Source organism: Microcaecilia unicolor, chromosome 13, assembly GCF_901765095.1.
Source record: "Microcaecilia unicolor chromosome 13, aMicUni1.1, whole genome shotgun sequence".
In the NCBI taxonomy this organism is placed as follows: domain Eukaryota; kingdom Metazoa; phylum Chordata; class Amphibia; order Gymnophiona; family Siphonopidae; genus Microcaecilia; species Microcaecilia unicolor.
In genome coordinates, this window is record NC_044043.1 from 8,317,807 (window position 1) to 8,330,526 (window position 12,720).

General features: G+C 45.3%; 1 protein-coding gene across 1 annotated transcript in view; it reads left to right on the forward strand.

Annotated features, from left to right (window-relative positions):
• Positions 1-12,720, forward strand: part of RNF43 (ring finger protein 43) — a 162,539-nt gene that overhangs the window by 145,285 nt on the left and 4,534 nt on the right. Inside the window, exons 9-10 of the mRNA XM_030222590.1 lie at positions 1,213-2,784; positions 12,007-12,431. Coding sequence (XP_030078450.1) covers positions 1,213-2,784; positions 12,007-12,056 — 1,622 coding nt within the window. The 3' untranslated portion in view covers positions 12,057-12,431. The remainder of the gene's footprint in view (positions 1-1,212; positions 2,785-12,006; positions 12,432-12,720) is intronic.

Genomic DNA, 12,720 nt, shown 5'->3' on the forward strand with positions numbered 1-12,720 from the left:
CCTCTGCCTCCCTGCAGCCCCTCCTCTCACACCAGCACACCTCTGCCTCCCTGCAGCCCCCTCCTCTCACTCCAGCACACCACTACCTTCCTTCCTGCAGGTCCAGGATCGCTGCCACTTTCTTCTCCTTCCCCTGCTGCCACTGCAAAGCTTGCAGCTTACATTTTTGGACCATCTGCGATTCACAAAGGCAGTTTGGGGCCTTCTCAGTCTGATGCAACTTCCTGTTGCAAGGGCCGGATGCGGCAGAGGGAAGACCCTGCAGTGCCTGTGTGAATCTCGGATGGCCTGAAAACGTAAGCTGCAAGCACTGAAGCGGCGGAGGGGAAAGAAATAGGAAGCAGCAGATGCTGGACTTGCGGGAGAAGAATGTAGGGAGCGATGCACCGCGGTACCCGAGAGTTTGCTGCGGCGCACAAATTGGGAACCACTGTGCTAACCTGCCTTCATGGGGGTGGGGGGAAGGGTACCAGGTAAGATGTGTTTGGGGGGTGCACACAACTTGATATATGTGGGGGATGACCTGTAAGATAATATCCATTGTTGTTACAGTGGTTGTCTGTTTATGATGCTGTGTCTTACCTCCTTTTCAATAAAGAATAAATGATTTAAAAAAACAAAACTTAGTGAGATGTTGGAGGAGGTAGTAGACAATGAGAAGTAATACTGCTGTTTTCCTTTTGCTGTGAGAAGATGAATGAAGAGTCTCATGGGGGGGGAGGGTTAATTAAACTGCTCTTATGCAGTTATACTTACTGTACCTGAATGTCTACCGCTTCGATAGCTTTCAGGCTGTACGTAAGAAATAAAATAAAATTCTGCTCGCTACAGCTGTGGCCTCAGGTGGCCCCCCAGCCCTAGAGCCAACCAAGAAAACCCCTACCTTCCCTCTGGGGTTCAGAGCAATGCAAAGAAGATAAGTGCGTGGGCCCCTTGCTTCCACAGTTGAAACCTATAGATCATGAAGTAGATGAGAAATAGATTCTACTGCGGTGAGCAAATGGAAATGCGCATCCCTGTACATGGTGGGGAGTGTTAAAACACAAAAGAGGTGATGAAGTGGAGAAACTTACAGGGTCAGACTGTAAACAGTGGGATGAGAGAGAGTCACCAGACAGATGATTTGGGATGGGTGAATACAGCCAACGATGACAGTATCTTGCAGAGAGGGGAATATTGCAGAGGTGCACCAAAATCTGTTTTGTGTTTCAGATGGTGAATCCTTCCCTCAGCAGCTGATTTCTAATCGGAGTGCTCAGAACCAGGAAGCACAGCAACGAGTCCACTTGTGGAGATATCCTTCAGGTCAAGCTCATATCCAGCCAAGAAACACTGAGTCAACTCTGCAGTTCTATCACCAAATAAATCCCCAGGCCTTGAGTGGACAGCCTTCCATCAGTCATCCCATCTGCTGTCCACCTGAGGCTTCTTCATTGGATTTTAATAGGATTCACTATATGCCATATAGGACAATGTCAGTTGCTCGACATTGGGGCCAGCCCACATCCCACCCTCGGAAATTAGCAGTGAAGCAGACACACAAGTTGCCTCCATGGGCAAAACCAACATCCTCTTACCAAACATGCTTGCATCATTACCAACATCCTTGCTTGGAAACAAGGACTTCTCACACAGCCAGGCATCATGTTGCCTCTCCTGAGCATCGTGGTGGGCTTCGCACCCGGCAGGATGAAGGTAGCTGCTCTGGGGGCAGCTTTGGCACAGAGCGCAGTGGTTATCTGGCTGATGGACCAGGCAGTGACTCCAGCTCAGGGCCCTTCCATAGTTCTTCTAGTGACTCAATGCAAAACTGTACAGATGTGAGCCTCCAGGGTGTGTACGGGAGCCGCTCTACATTCCGGAGTTCCCTCAGCAGTGATTATGACCCTTTGATTTACTTTGGTTCTGAAAATCAATCTCCTGAAAAGGTTGCAGAGCAGCCTAGGAGGGGGAGCAGACCTCGGTCTCTAGATTCAGTGTTGAACAGCAGCAGCACAAGAGCAGAGCACCAGACCTCCAGTCATGTGCACTATCATCACCACAGACATCACCACTACAGGAAAAACCAGCCATGTGCAGCCAGGGGAGCAGGGCAGGAGTCTGACCCACAGCCTCCAAAATCCTCCAAAGGAGATAAGGTTGGAACTCTCAAGGATACTACCAAACCAGGAGAGCAGAGAAAGGGCAAAACTCATTCCTGGCAGCACAAGAAAGAGATGAACATCTTGCCCCAGGGCACTCCTCGCTCAGGGCACTATCTCAGTACACAGCAGGGTCTGGAACCATTGGCAACCACCTCCTATGCAGCAGACATGACAAATTCAGAAAGTGAGTATTCCAGAACTGGTGGCACACTGAGCTTCCATCTCGCCAAGAGAGGTATTGGTCGGAGCAAGCAGCAGCGGAAGAGAAAAGGCTGTCGCACAAATGCCTCCATGAAGTATTCTTCTGGACATTTTGACATGACCAAGGACTGCAGTGTACACATTCATTATGGGCACAGTCCCAGCTATTGCTGTTCATCCGAGGGACACCCCCTCATGCCGGCCCCTTTCTTCTTGGATGGCAGGTTGCAAGGGAACACCCCTCTCCCCTGCTATCCAACAACTCCAGTTGTATGGGATCAACAAGTTAATACCTCTGACTTGGAGCCCCGAATAGAGGGTGAAAATGTATCAGGGGAGCAAGACAGTCGCCCATTTCCATTGGATATATCGAAAAGACACATACCTGAAACACAACAGCACATGAATCTCTTCCAACAGAATGAACTTCCAAGTCAAGGTAAGTACATGTAATATATGCTTTCCCTCAATCTTCTCATGTTTGTGGGGTGTGCTCTTTTCTGCATGCCCCTAATACCCACATTAGACTTTCTTGAAAAAGAATATTTGAGATCTGTTCTCCACATCCTAGGGAAAGACTGAGATCTAAGGAGTTGGGAGAAAGTGACCTGTTATTGCTCTGAAGGGGCTCCAAAGGGGCAAAGCCTGCCCCTTTGGACAAGCGTCTGTGGCGATGCACCACAAGGTATCTGGTGCTAAAAGATCTTTTGGAGGACCCTTAATGATGTCACCTGGGTCACTTGTGCAACTGCCTGCATTCTGTCTCACTGGGCCGGATCCAATCCTCCTAACTCAAGCCTATCTGTTTCTGGGTACACTGGCATCATCAAGTGAAACCCTGAGGATTTTTATAGGTATATTAAAAAAAACAAAACCCCAAAACCCAGAGAAATAGTCCAGTCCAAATGGTTACAGCTTGTCCTTCAGGGGTCCCCAAATTTTTGTCCATTTGGAAAGGGTCCTATGCCGAACAGCAATAAGATATTCCATATCATAAATATAACGCAACTTACATAGCTATTTATTCACTGATGGTACCTCTGAGGACTTTCAGGAAGCTGCAAGAACCAGCTGAGCAGCACTGACAAAAAACCGCATCAATGCTGCTCTGGCGGAATGATACCCAGGATTAGCTTTATTAAGTAAAAAAAAAAATACCAGGGTCCCAAGGAACCAAAAAAACAGTGAGCAGTTTGATTTGAAAGCGAACACCCTTCCAAAAGGCCCACCAAATATGAAAAAGCTTGCCCACTACTGAGCAGTCTTGCCAGCAAAAAGGGGAAACATTTGGGTACCGTCTGTGCAGCTTGTCTGGGGTGAGGTACCAGCAATATACCATTTTAACGTGACTTTCCTGAATAAATGATGATACTGCCAACTTAGGTAGCAAGGCTTCAATTAACACCCAGTCAGCATCAGAATAAACCACCCCAAAATCCTGACCCCAGTGAGCCCTGTGAGCAGTCTCAGTTGGGCTCACAGTGCAGTTATCAGGTATTTGGTGTTGTGAAAATCCTCACAGGTATCTTCGAGGTGTGTCGTAGAGAGTTGCACGGGGACAGAAATGCGACCTATCCCCGCCGGAATCAAACACCTCTGCAAGGATTGGGGCCAGCTCATCAGCTAAGGCCTTATAATATTCCACTGGGAAGCCATCCATCCGTGGGACTTCCCAGTAGGCAAAGATCGAATTGCCTTGACCACCTCTAGGAGGTAAACGGGCCTTTCCAATTTAGCTTTTTATTCATTTGATAAGTAGGCAAAATACTAGTGTTCAAATAATCAGCTATATGGGGCTGCTGTATCTGGGGATCCTGTGTGTATAAATCTCACAGGAAACGGTGAAAGCGCTCCCTTATATGGTATGATTTATACAGTAACCCACATGAACCATCCTTAATCTTAACAATGGTGTGAGCCGTATGCTGCTGGCACAGCTGGAAAGCTAAAATCCTACTCGCCTTCTCAGTGTATTCATAATGTTTTTGTTTAATTCTGGATAAATTGAAAGCTAGCTCCTTCTGATGAAGGCTCTCCAGAGAGAGTCGCGCACCTTCAGAGAGTGACAAATCACTGGAGAGCTAGTCTGCTTATATCTGGCTTCCAAGGCTGCAATGTTAGCTAAATTCTGTCTGTGCTGAGAATCCTTTTCCCTCTTAAATCTAGCAGCTCTACCCCCCAAAAAAATCCCCACGAAAAAGCCTTGAAGGTATCCCAAATAACTTGAAACTGTGGCCCGGAGTCTGTTAGTCTGTAAATAATCCTTGACAAGAGTTCTGTGTTCAGCCAGAACCTGCGCATTCTTAAGAAGACTCGTATTAAGAGTCCATCTGGCCTCCCTCATTTCAGTTCCCAGCAAATCCGCCTAACAGGGAGCGTGATCAGAAAATGTAATGGAACCAATGGCACTTGTGAGTACTTCCCCCCATAATGAAGCATCCAAAAGAATATAATCCAATCGAGAGTAAGTGTGATGCGCTGCTGAAAAAAAAAAGAGTAGTCCTGTTCCCTCTTTTGATCATCCCTCCAGACATCAACCAACCCCAAATCTTAAAATAATTCTCGGAGAGCTCTAGAGTGTTTAGTGTCAGATAGGAGACCCACGCATCTTTGAATTCCGAAAACGGTAACGGAATTCAAACATGCGTGGGATAAGCATAAAGGAATCCTGTGCCGAAGGAATGGAGCTTAGTCAAGATCGGGAGGCGGGGCTGGTGGTTGGGAGAAGGGGATAGTGCTGGACAGACTTGTACGGTCTGTGCCAGAGCTGGTGGTGGGCAGCGGGACTGGTGGTTGGGAGGCGGGGATAGTGCTGGACAGACTTGTACGGTCTGTGCCAGAGCCGGTGGTGGGCAGTGGGACTGGTGGTTGGGAAGCGGGGATAGTGCTGGACAGACTTGTACGGTCTGTGCCAGAGCCGGTGGTTGGGAGGTGAGGATAGTGCTGGGCAGACTTATACGGTCTGTGCCAGAGCCGGTGGTTGGGAGGCGGGGATAGTGCTGGACAGACTTGTACAGTCTGTGCCAGAGCCGGGGTTGGGAGGCAGGGCTGGGGAGGTGAGGATAGTGCTGGGCAGACTTATACGGTCTGTGCCTGTGCCAGAGCCGGTGGTTGGGAGGTGGGGCTGGTGGTTGGGAGGCGGGGACAGTGTGGGGCAGACTTATACGGTCTGTGCCCTGAAGAGCACAGGTACAAATCAAAGTAGGGTATACACAAAAAGCAGCAAATATGAGTTATCTTGTTGGGCAGACAGGATGGACCGTGCAGGTCTTTTTCTGCCGTCATCTACTATGTTACTATGTAAAGGAGTCCAGTGCTGGTGAAGCACAAACATTAAAGTTGCCCCCCACAATTAACGGTCCATGAGAAAAAGCTGATAAGGAGGTTCTAATAGAGTAAAGGAAATCATATTGGTTAACATTTGGATCATAAAGATTGGCAAGAGTGAGCTCTGTAGTATCAATGGACACAAAAATCGACCACACTGGTCTCTCTTGATTCTGTGGACCTGGACCACTAGGTCTCTATGAAATAGAATACAGACTCCTTTGGTCTTAGTCGGTCAGGTCAGATGCAATATTCTTGTGGGGTAGGCCCTGTGCCCAAACAAAGACTTGCAACAAAACAACCTTGGCATGTTTCACAAGCAGTTCTTTAAACACCAAAGACCTTTTGTGAGGCAAATTCAGACCCTTAACATTAAATGTAACTATCCTAAGGGATGACATTACTATGTATTAAAGAACAATGCTCGTGCTTCAAACCCATAGGACAAAAAAACCAGCATGGCCCAAAATCTAACAACTGGACATATTGCTTTACAACCCACTGTACTTCAAGTAACAAAACAAACCATCCCCAAGCTGACCCCCCCCCCCCCCCCCAAGCTGAGCCTCCCCAACCCACCAACCCCTACCTCCCACCAAAATACCAGATTACCCACTCCCAAGGCCAAAACCCGAGAGCTCATTCAAAGGAGGAAGCACCCCCCACCCTGACAAAAAAAAACCAAACTCCTGCCCCCAAGCCCCAGTTACAGCAAACATATAATAACATAGCCAGTTAAACACTATCTCCCCATAATCAAGAGACTGATCATATCAAAGCCCCCCTGGATGCACACCAGTGAAAAAAACATAAGTCAACACAGGCATTGCTAGTGCATTAAAATAGAAAAGCCCCGACTACAAAAGTACAACAAAGTCCAGTCAAGTGGAGTGATGCAGGTCGACGCTTATTGTGCACTCTAGAGGAGGCCCTCCAACTCCTTGGTGGCCTTGGTCAAGAGGATGACTGAAAAGAAGACGCTGAAGTTGGCAGCACCAAAAGCCCTCCTTGCATAAGCTTCTGGCGAGCTTCCTCCAATGTACGAAGCTTACATAGCTTTCCTGCCAAAGGAAAACAAAGTGAAAGGGAAAGCTCCACTTATATTTGATGTTCTCCTGTTGCAAAAAATTCAAAATAGGCTTGAGGCCTTGAGGCTTAGATAGAATGAAGGCAGACAGGTACTGGAATAGCAGAACTTCCGCATCTTGAAACTTAAAGGAGGTAAGTTTGCGGGCACACTGAAATAGAAGTTCCTTATCAGCATATTGGGTGAAGCAAACCATTATGTCCTTCGGCTTGTTTGGAGGAGGGGCCCCCAAAGACCTGTGTGCCCTTTCCAGTTCAAATGCAGCATCCAGAGCTTCCTCCCCCAATAATCACTGAGAAAGCAGGCGAACAATTTCAGGAACATTCTCCTGATCTGAAGTCTCAGGGACACCCCGAATACGCAAATTATTCCTGTGCCCTCTATTTTCAGTGTCATCAAGCTTATAGCAGAGCTCCTCATACCGACCGTCATGGTGCTCACAATGTGACCCAACTGCCAACAGCACCTCCTCCTGGTCTCCAATGGTTCCACTTGGCCACCCAAATCCTTAACATCTTGATGCAGCAGCTCCATTTTGTCAGTAATCTTTTTCATCTCCTGGAGCTCTTTGCTCTAGTCCACAAAGCAACGCTGTAGCTCCGGGCTTAGTCTTTCAATACCGCCAAGAAGTCTTTTCGCTCTTGCCCTCCTCCACACCCAACACCATGGATCGGACCACTGTCTCCGATCCTGGTGTCTTATAATTCTTCATGGCTTCTCGAAGTTCAACCTGCTTCAGCTTCTGCGCCATCAAGGTAAAAGCACCCACTCAAACAACACAGGGGGCAAAACAAGCACCGATGAGGGGGGATATATCTAAGATTACCGAGGCACCACAGGAGCTAAGAGATTAGGCAGCCATCTCAGAGCCTGATGTCACGTCCTCTAACTTGGTTCCTGTTCTATTAAATTTTCAGATAGTTTTTTTTGCCCCCAGACAAAAATTCTCAACCCATTATGTATAATTTCATTACAACATTCTTCACTCATTCATTCAAATTTTTATATGTCATCTATCATAACATTTGTGAGTTACAGTAAAACATTAATAAAAATAAGAGAAAACAAATAGTTACACAAATATACATAGAAACATAAAATCATATATAACCCCAAAATGTGGTAGGTGTTTAATCACAAAGCTACAAACCAACTAATATAATTAACAATATTTTCAAGTATATTGGTGAAAGATGGAATTGCGAGATTCATGATTGTCCATGTGTAAATAGTGATGAGAGAATAAGTCCACAATTACTTCTGTTCAGTAACCACGTAAGAAAAACCTGGTAAAAGTCCACAGATACTGGACAAAGATACTGCACTGTTCACAGAAGAAAGGGTTTATGAACAACTTGAAAAACTGAACATAGATCCATTGGGATATTGACGCTTAGAGAAAGTTTGGTAGGTCCTATCCTTGAGGACTGGAAGACCACAGGATTGGAGAAAGGCTGATATGGTCCGTCTTACAAAGGTAATACAGAGAAGAGGTAGGAAACTACAGGCTGTTGAGCCTTATGTCAGTTGTAGGAAAGATAATGGAGAAGCCGCTGAAGGAAAGTATAGTTAAATATCTACAGTCCAATGAGTTACTAGATCTGAGGCACCATAAATTTATCAAAGGCAAACCATGTCAAACAAATCTCATTGATTTTGTTTGAATGAGTGACAAAAAAACTGGCTTGAGAGCATGCGCAGATGTAGTCTACTTAGATTTTAGCAAAGCCTTTGATGCTTTTCAACATAGGAGACTCATAATTAAGCTGAGCAGCTTGGGGATGGGGCCTGAGGTACTAAACCGGATCAGAAGTTGGTGGCAGAGGTGGTGGTAAATGTAATTCACTTAGAGGAAATAAAAGTGAGTAGTGGAGTGCCTCAAGGTTCGGTACGGGAGCACATTACCGAAGGGTTAGAAGGAAACGTTTTTTTCTTTTTGCAGATGACATGAACATTTGCAACAGAGTTGGACACACCACAGGCAGTAGTCAAACATGAGAACGGATCTACAAAAACTAGAAGAATGGTCTAATGTTTGGCAGTTAAAAGTTAATATGAAGAAATGCAGAGTGATGTACTTTGGGTGTGGAAATCCAAAGGAGCTGTATGTGATTGTGGGGCAAGAGGCTGATGTGCACGCACTGGGAAGAGGGAGTGATACTGTCTGAGAATCCAAAGGTGGCAAAACAATGGTGGCCAAAACTATTAGGATGCTAGGCTACACAGATAGAGGAAAGCAGAAGAAAGCAAGTGTTACTGCCCCATACACGTTTATTTATTAGATTCTTTTATATACCGCCTTTCTGAGGCACAATCAAAGTGGTTTGCGTATTGCATTCAGGTGCTTTCTCTTTCTCTAGTGGGCTCCCAATCTAAATTTTTGTAGCTGGGGCAATGGAGAGTTATGTGACTTGCCCCAGGGTCACAAGGAGCTACAGTGGGAATTACACCTAGTTCCCCAGGTTCTCAGCCCACTGCGGTAACCCATAGGCTAAGTTGTTGGTGAGGCCCCATTTGGAGTATTGTGTTCAGTTTTGGAGGCCATAAAAACTTGATGCAGTTCAGGGGAAGGCAAGAAAAATGGTACACGGGTTCCTTCAAAAGACATAAGAACAGACTGGACAACCTGATTACCTTGGAGGAAAGAAGTGATAGGGAAGACATGATACAAACATTTAAGTACTTGAAGGTATTAATATACAACAAATCTCTTCCTGAGACATGGAAGCCATAGAACTAGAGGACATGAATTAAGGTTGCAGGGTGATAGACTTGGGGTGCCTCACCAACGACTTGTACAGGGGCATCAAAACCTTTCTTTCTTTTGCTGGTTATGCACCTCTATGTAGCCTAGCATCTTCCTAGCTACAGCCACTGCCTTGTCACATTGTTTCATTGCCTTGAGGTCCCCAGACACTATCACCCCAAAGTTCCTCTCTTGATCGTGCACATCAGTTTATCGCCCCCTAGCACATATGACTCTTTTTTGAATTTCTACACCCCAAGTGCATCGCTATGACCTCCTTTGTATTAAAGTTTTTAACTGCTAAACATTAGACCATTCTTCTAATTTTTGGGGATCCCTTTTCATGTTGTCCACTTCCTCCAAGGTGTCCACTCTGTTGCAACTCTTGGTGTCAGGGTTAGAAGGCAAACGTTTCCTTCTAACCCTTCAGCAATGTCACTCACAAATTATATTGAATAGACTGTGCCCCAGAACCAATCCCTGAGGCACTCCATTACTTACCTTTCTATCCTCTGAGTAAATTCCAGTTACAACCTCCCTCTGTCAGTCAACTGGTTTCCAATCCAGTCCACCACTTTGTGTCCTAACTTTAGGCCACTGAGTTTATTCAAGAGCTTCCTCTGAGGGACTGTCTCAAAGACTGCTAAAATCCAAGTAGACTACATGTAGTGTGTGTCCATGATCCAATTCTCTGGTCACCCAGTCAAAGAAATCGGATTTGTTTGGCATAACTTTCATTTGTTAAAACCACGTTGCCTCAGATCTTGTAACCCATTGGATTCCAAAAAATTTACTATCCTTTCCTTGAGCAACGCCTCCATTACCTTTCCAACCCAACTGAAGTAAGGCTTACCAGCCTGTATTTTCCCACATCTTCTCTATCTCCATTTTTGTGAAGAGGGACCTCATCGGCTCTTCTCCAGTTCCAGGAAACCTCTCCCATCTCCAATAACTTATTAAACTAATCTTTAAGAGGCCAGCCACAACCTCTCTGAGCTCCCTCAACATTCTGGAATGGATCTTATCCGGCCTCATAGTTTTATACACTTTCAGTTTTTCAAGTTGTTCATAAATTGTTCTACTCGATTCTCATATGTGCCTTTATCAGCTGAGGACCTTCAGGATTTTCTTCCGTGAAGACAGACGTATTTGTTTAGCATGCCGCTTTTCCTCTTCACTCTCCACATAGCGATTTGCAGCATCTTTTATCTTCCAATTCCATTTCTAGCCTTCTCTGTTCACCAATACACCTGAAAAAAAGTTGTCACCATTCCTTATGTCTTTAGCCATTTGTTCTGCCTGAACTTCTACCAGCCATATTTTTCTCTTCTGCCAAAGTCAAAACATAAATGATGGATTCATTATCTCATCCAACTATCATCATCACACTCGGAACGTAAATAATCAACTTTGCAAAAGAAGTAAATGTATATAAACCTGACCACTTAATTTGGTAAAGACTTCACAAAAAGATATGGATCCAGACATAGACCATGTTTTGCCACGACTTCTTAGGGGAACCCACTTTAACATTGGTTTTCATCAAAAATGCCCATCAAAACTTTTATATTGATATTACTTCAATGCAGTACCTCTCTATATTCTATTGTACCATTCATCTTAATGTAATACAACCTGTAATACTCTATCTGGAAATGGTGATCGCCATTACGGTGTAATGTAAACCACATTGAGCCTGCAAATTGGTGGGAAAATGTGGGCTACAAATGCAACAAATAAATACAAAAGTGTTGACTCAATGATACAAAAATGCCAAGGCATGAGTAGGCCAATGACTGGTGGAGTCTGAGAAGCGAGGGGTTGCCCTCCCCTGGCCTCCATTACTCTTCCCCTTATCTTCCCTGCCTTTCCCAGCCAGAGTCCACATCGCTTCAAACAGGTCCCAGCATTGCCCTCCTACCTTCCCAGTGAGCACACACCGTTGGTGGCAGCTAGCTTTCTTGCCTTCCATCATGCAACAGTTGACTCTTCTTCAACCATGCCGGGGTGGCTTTTTGCCTCAGGTACCTGGCAATATCATTACCAAACACCCCAAAGTCTGCCCTTTATGCATGCATCTCAATGTGTTATTAAAAATGGATATTTTGGGTCTTCAGTGTTGATGATGCCAAGACAGCATGGCCCATAGGCCATAGTTTGTCCACCCCTGCTGTAGAGTTTGTTGCATATCTTAGTGCAAAAAAAAAAAACAACTCCTTTCAAACAGTAGAATGTGAAAAGGTACAAGTATATGAAGACTTTTTTTCAAGGCACTGTACATCGCAGGGTACAAAACTGATGTAGGGGTGAGGTAGGAAAACCAATGGGTCTGGTAGAAAGATAGTGTAACAATTACCATTGTATCTGCTGGAGACACCATAAGATCAGTGGCCCAGGCCCTAAAAGAGCTCCTCTGCATGGCATCCATACAGATCCAGCGGTGCTAGGAAAAGTTCATCCAATTTCAGACACAAATATCTGCTTTCTTTTTCTGATGGCAGGATCAGGTGAGAAGATGGAAGGAGGAGGCATTTGCGAGCATGCAGTTTAACACAAGGGGAATTTGGGTTGACCCAAACACCAGAGATATTCCTGAAGCAAAGAGAAGCTGTAAAAACTGCTGGTGGGCAGCAGTATGGGTGAGGAGGATCTGCGGTAAGGTGACTGCAGAAACCAGTACTCTGACAAAGCAAAGTTGTGATCAAACTGGTGCTTCTGTCACCTGCGTGGAATCTCTCTCTTCAAGGTACTTTCCTGATGCTATAGACATGGCGATATATATCTATCAGCGGGGTCTCCCCTGATCCTGGAGTAATTCATCATAAGTCTAAGTCACCCTCGTGTTAGCAGCTGAAGAACTGAGCAAGTTTGAACCCTCAGGATCCTGAACTCCAGCACTTACGTTTCGTACTGCTCAGCGGACCTGGTGAGTCTTCCACTGTTGTGGGTGATACAGTTTCTATCTTCCAGTGAGTCCTGTGTTGCTGCTAGTAATATAGTCTCTGTATTTTTTCTCTGAGTTCTCTATTTTTGCTATTTGTACCATTTTGGTGAGGTCAGGTTTCTCAGATTAATAAACTGAAGCTTTCCCTGTGAAAGAGACTGTTTGAAAATTGCCCATCTTACATGTGGGTAAAATTTATGTGTGTAGTTTTGTGGACTAGGATATGATGGGGACAAATGAAAAAATAGACTTTTACTTCAGCAGATTTAGC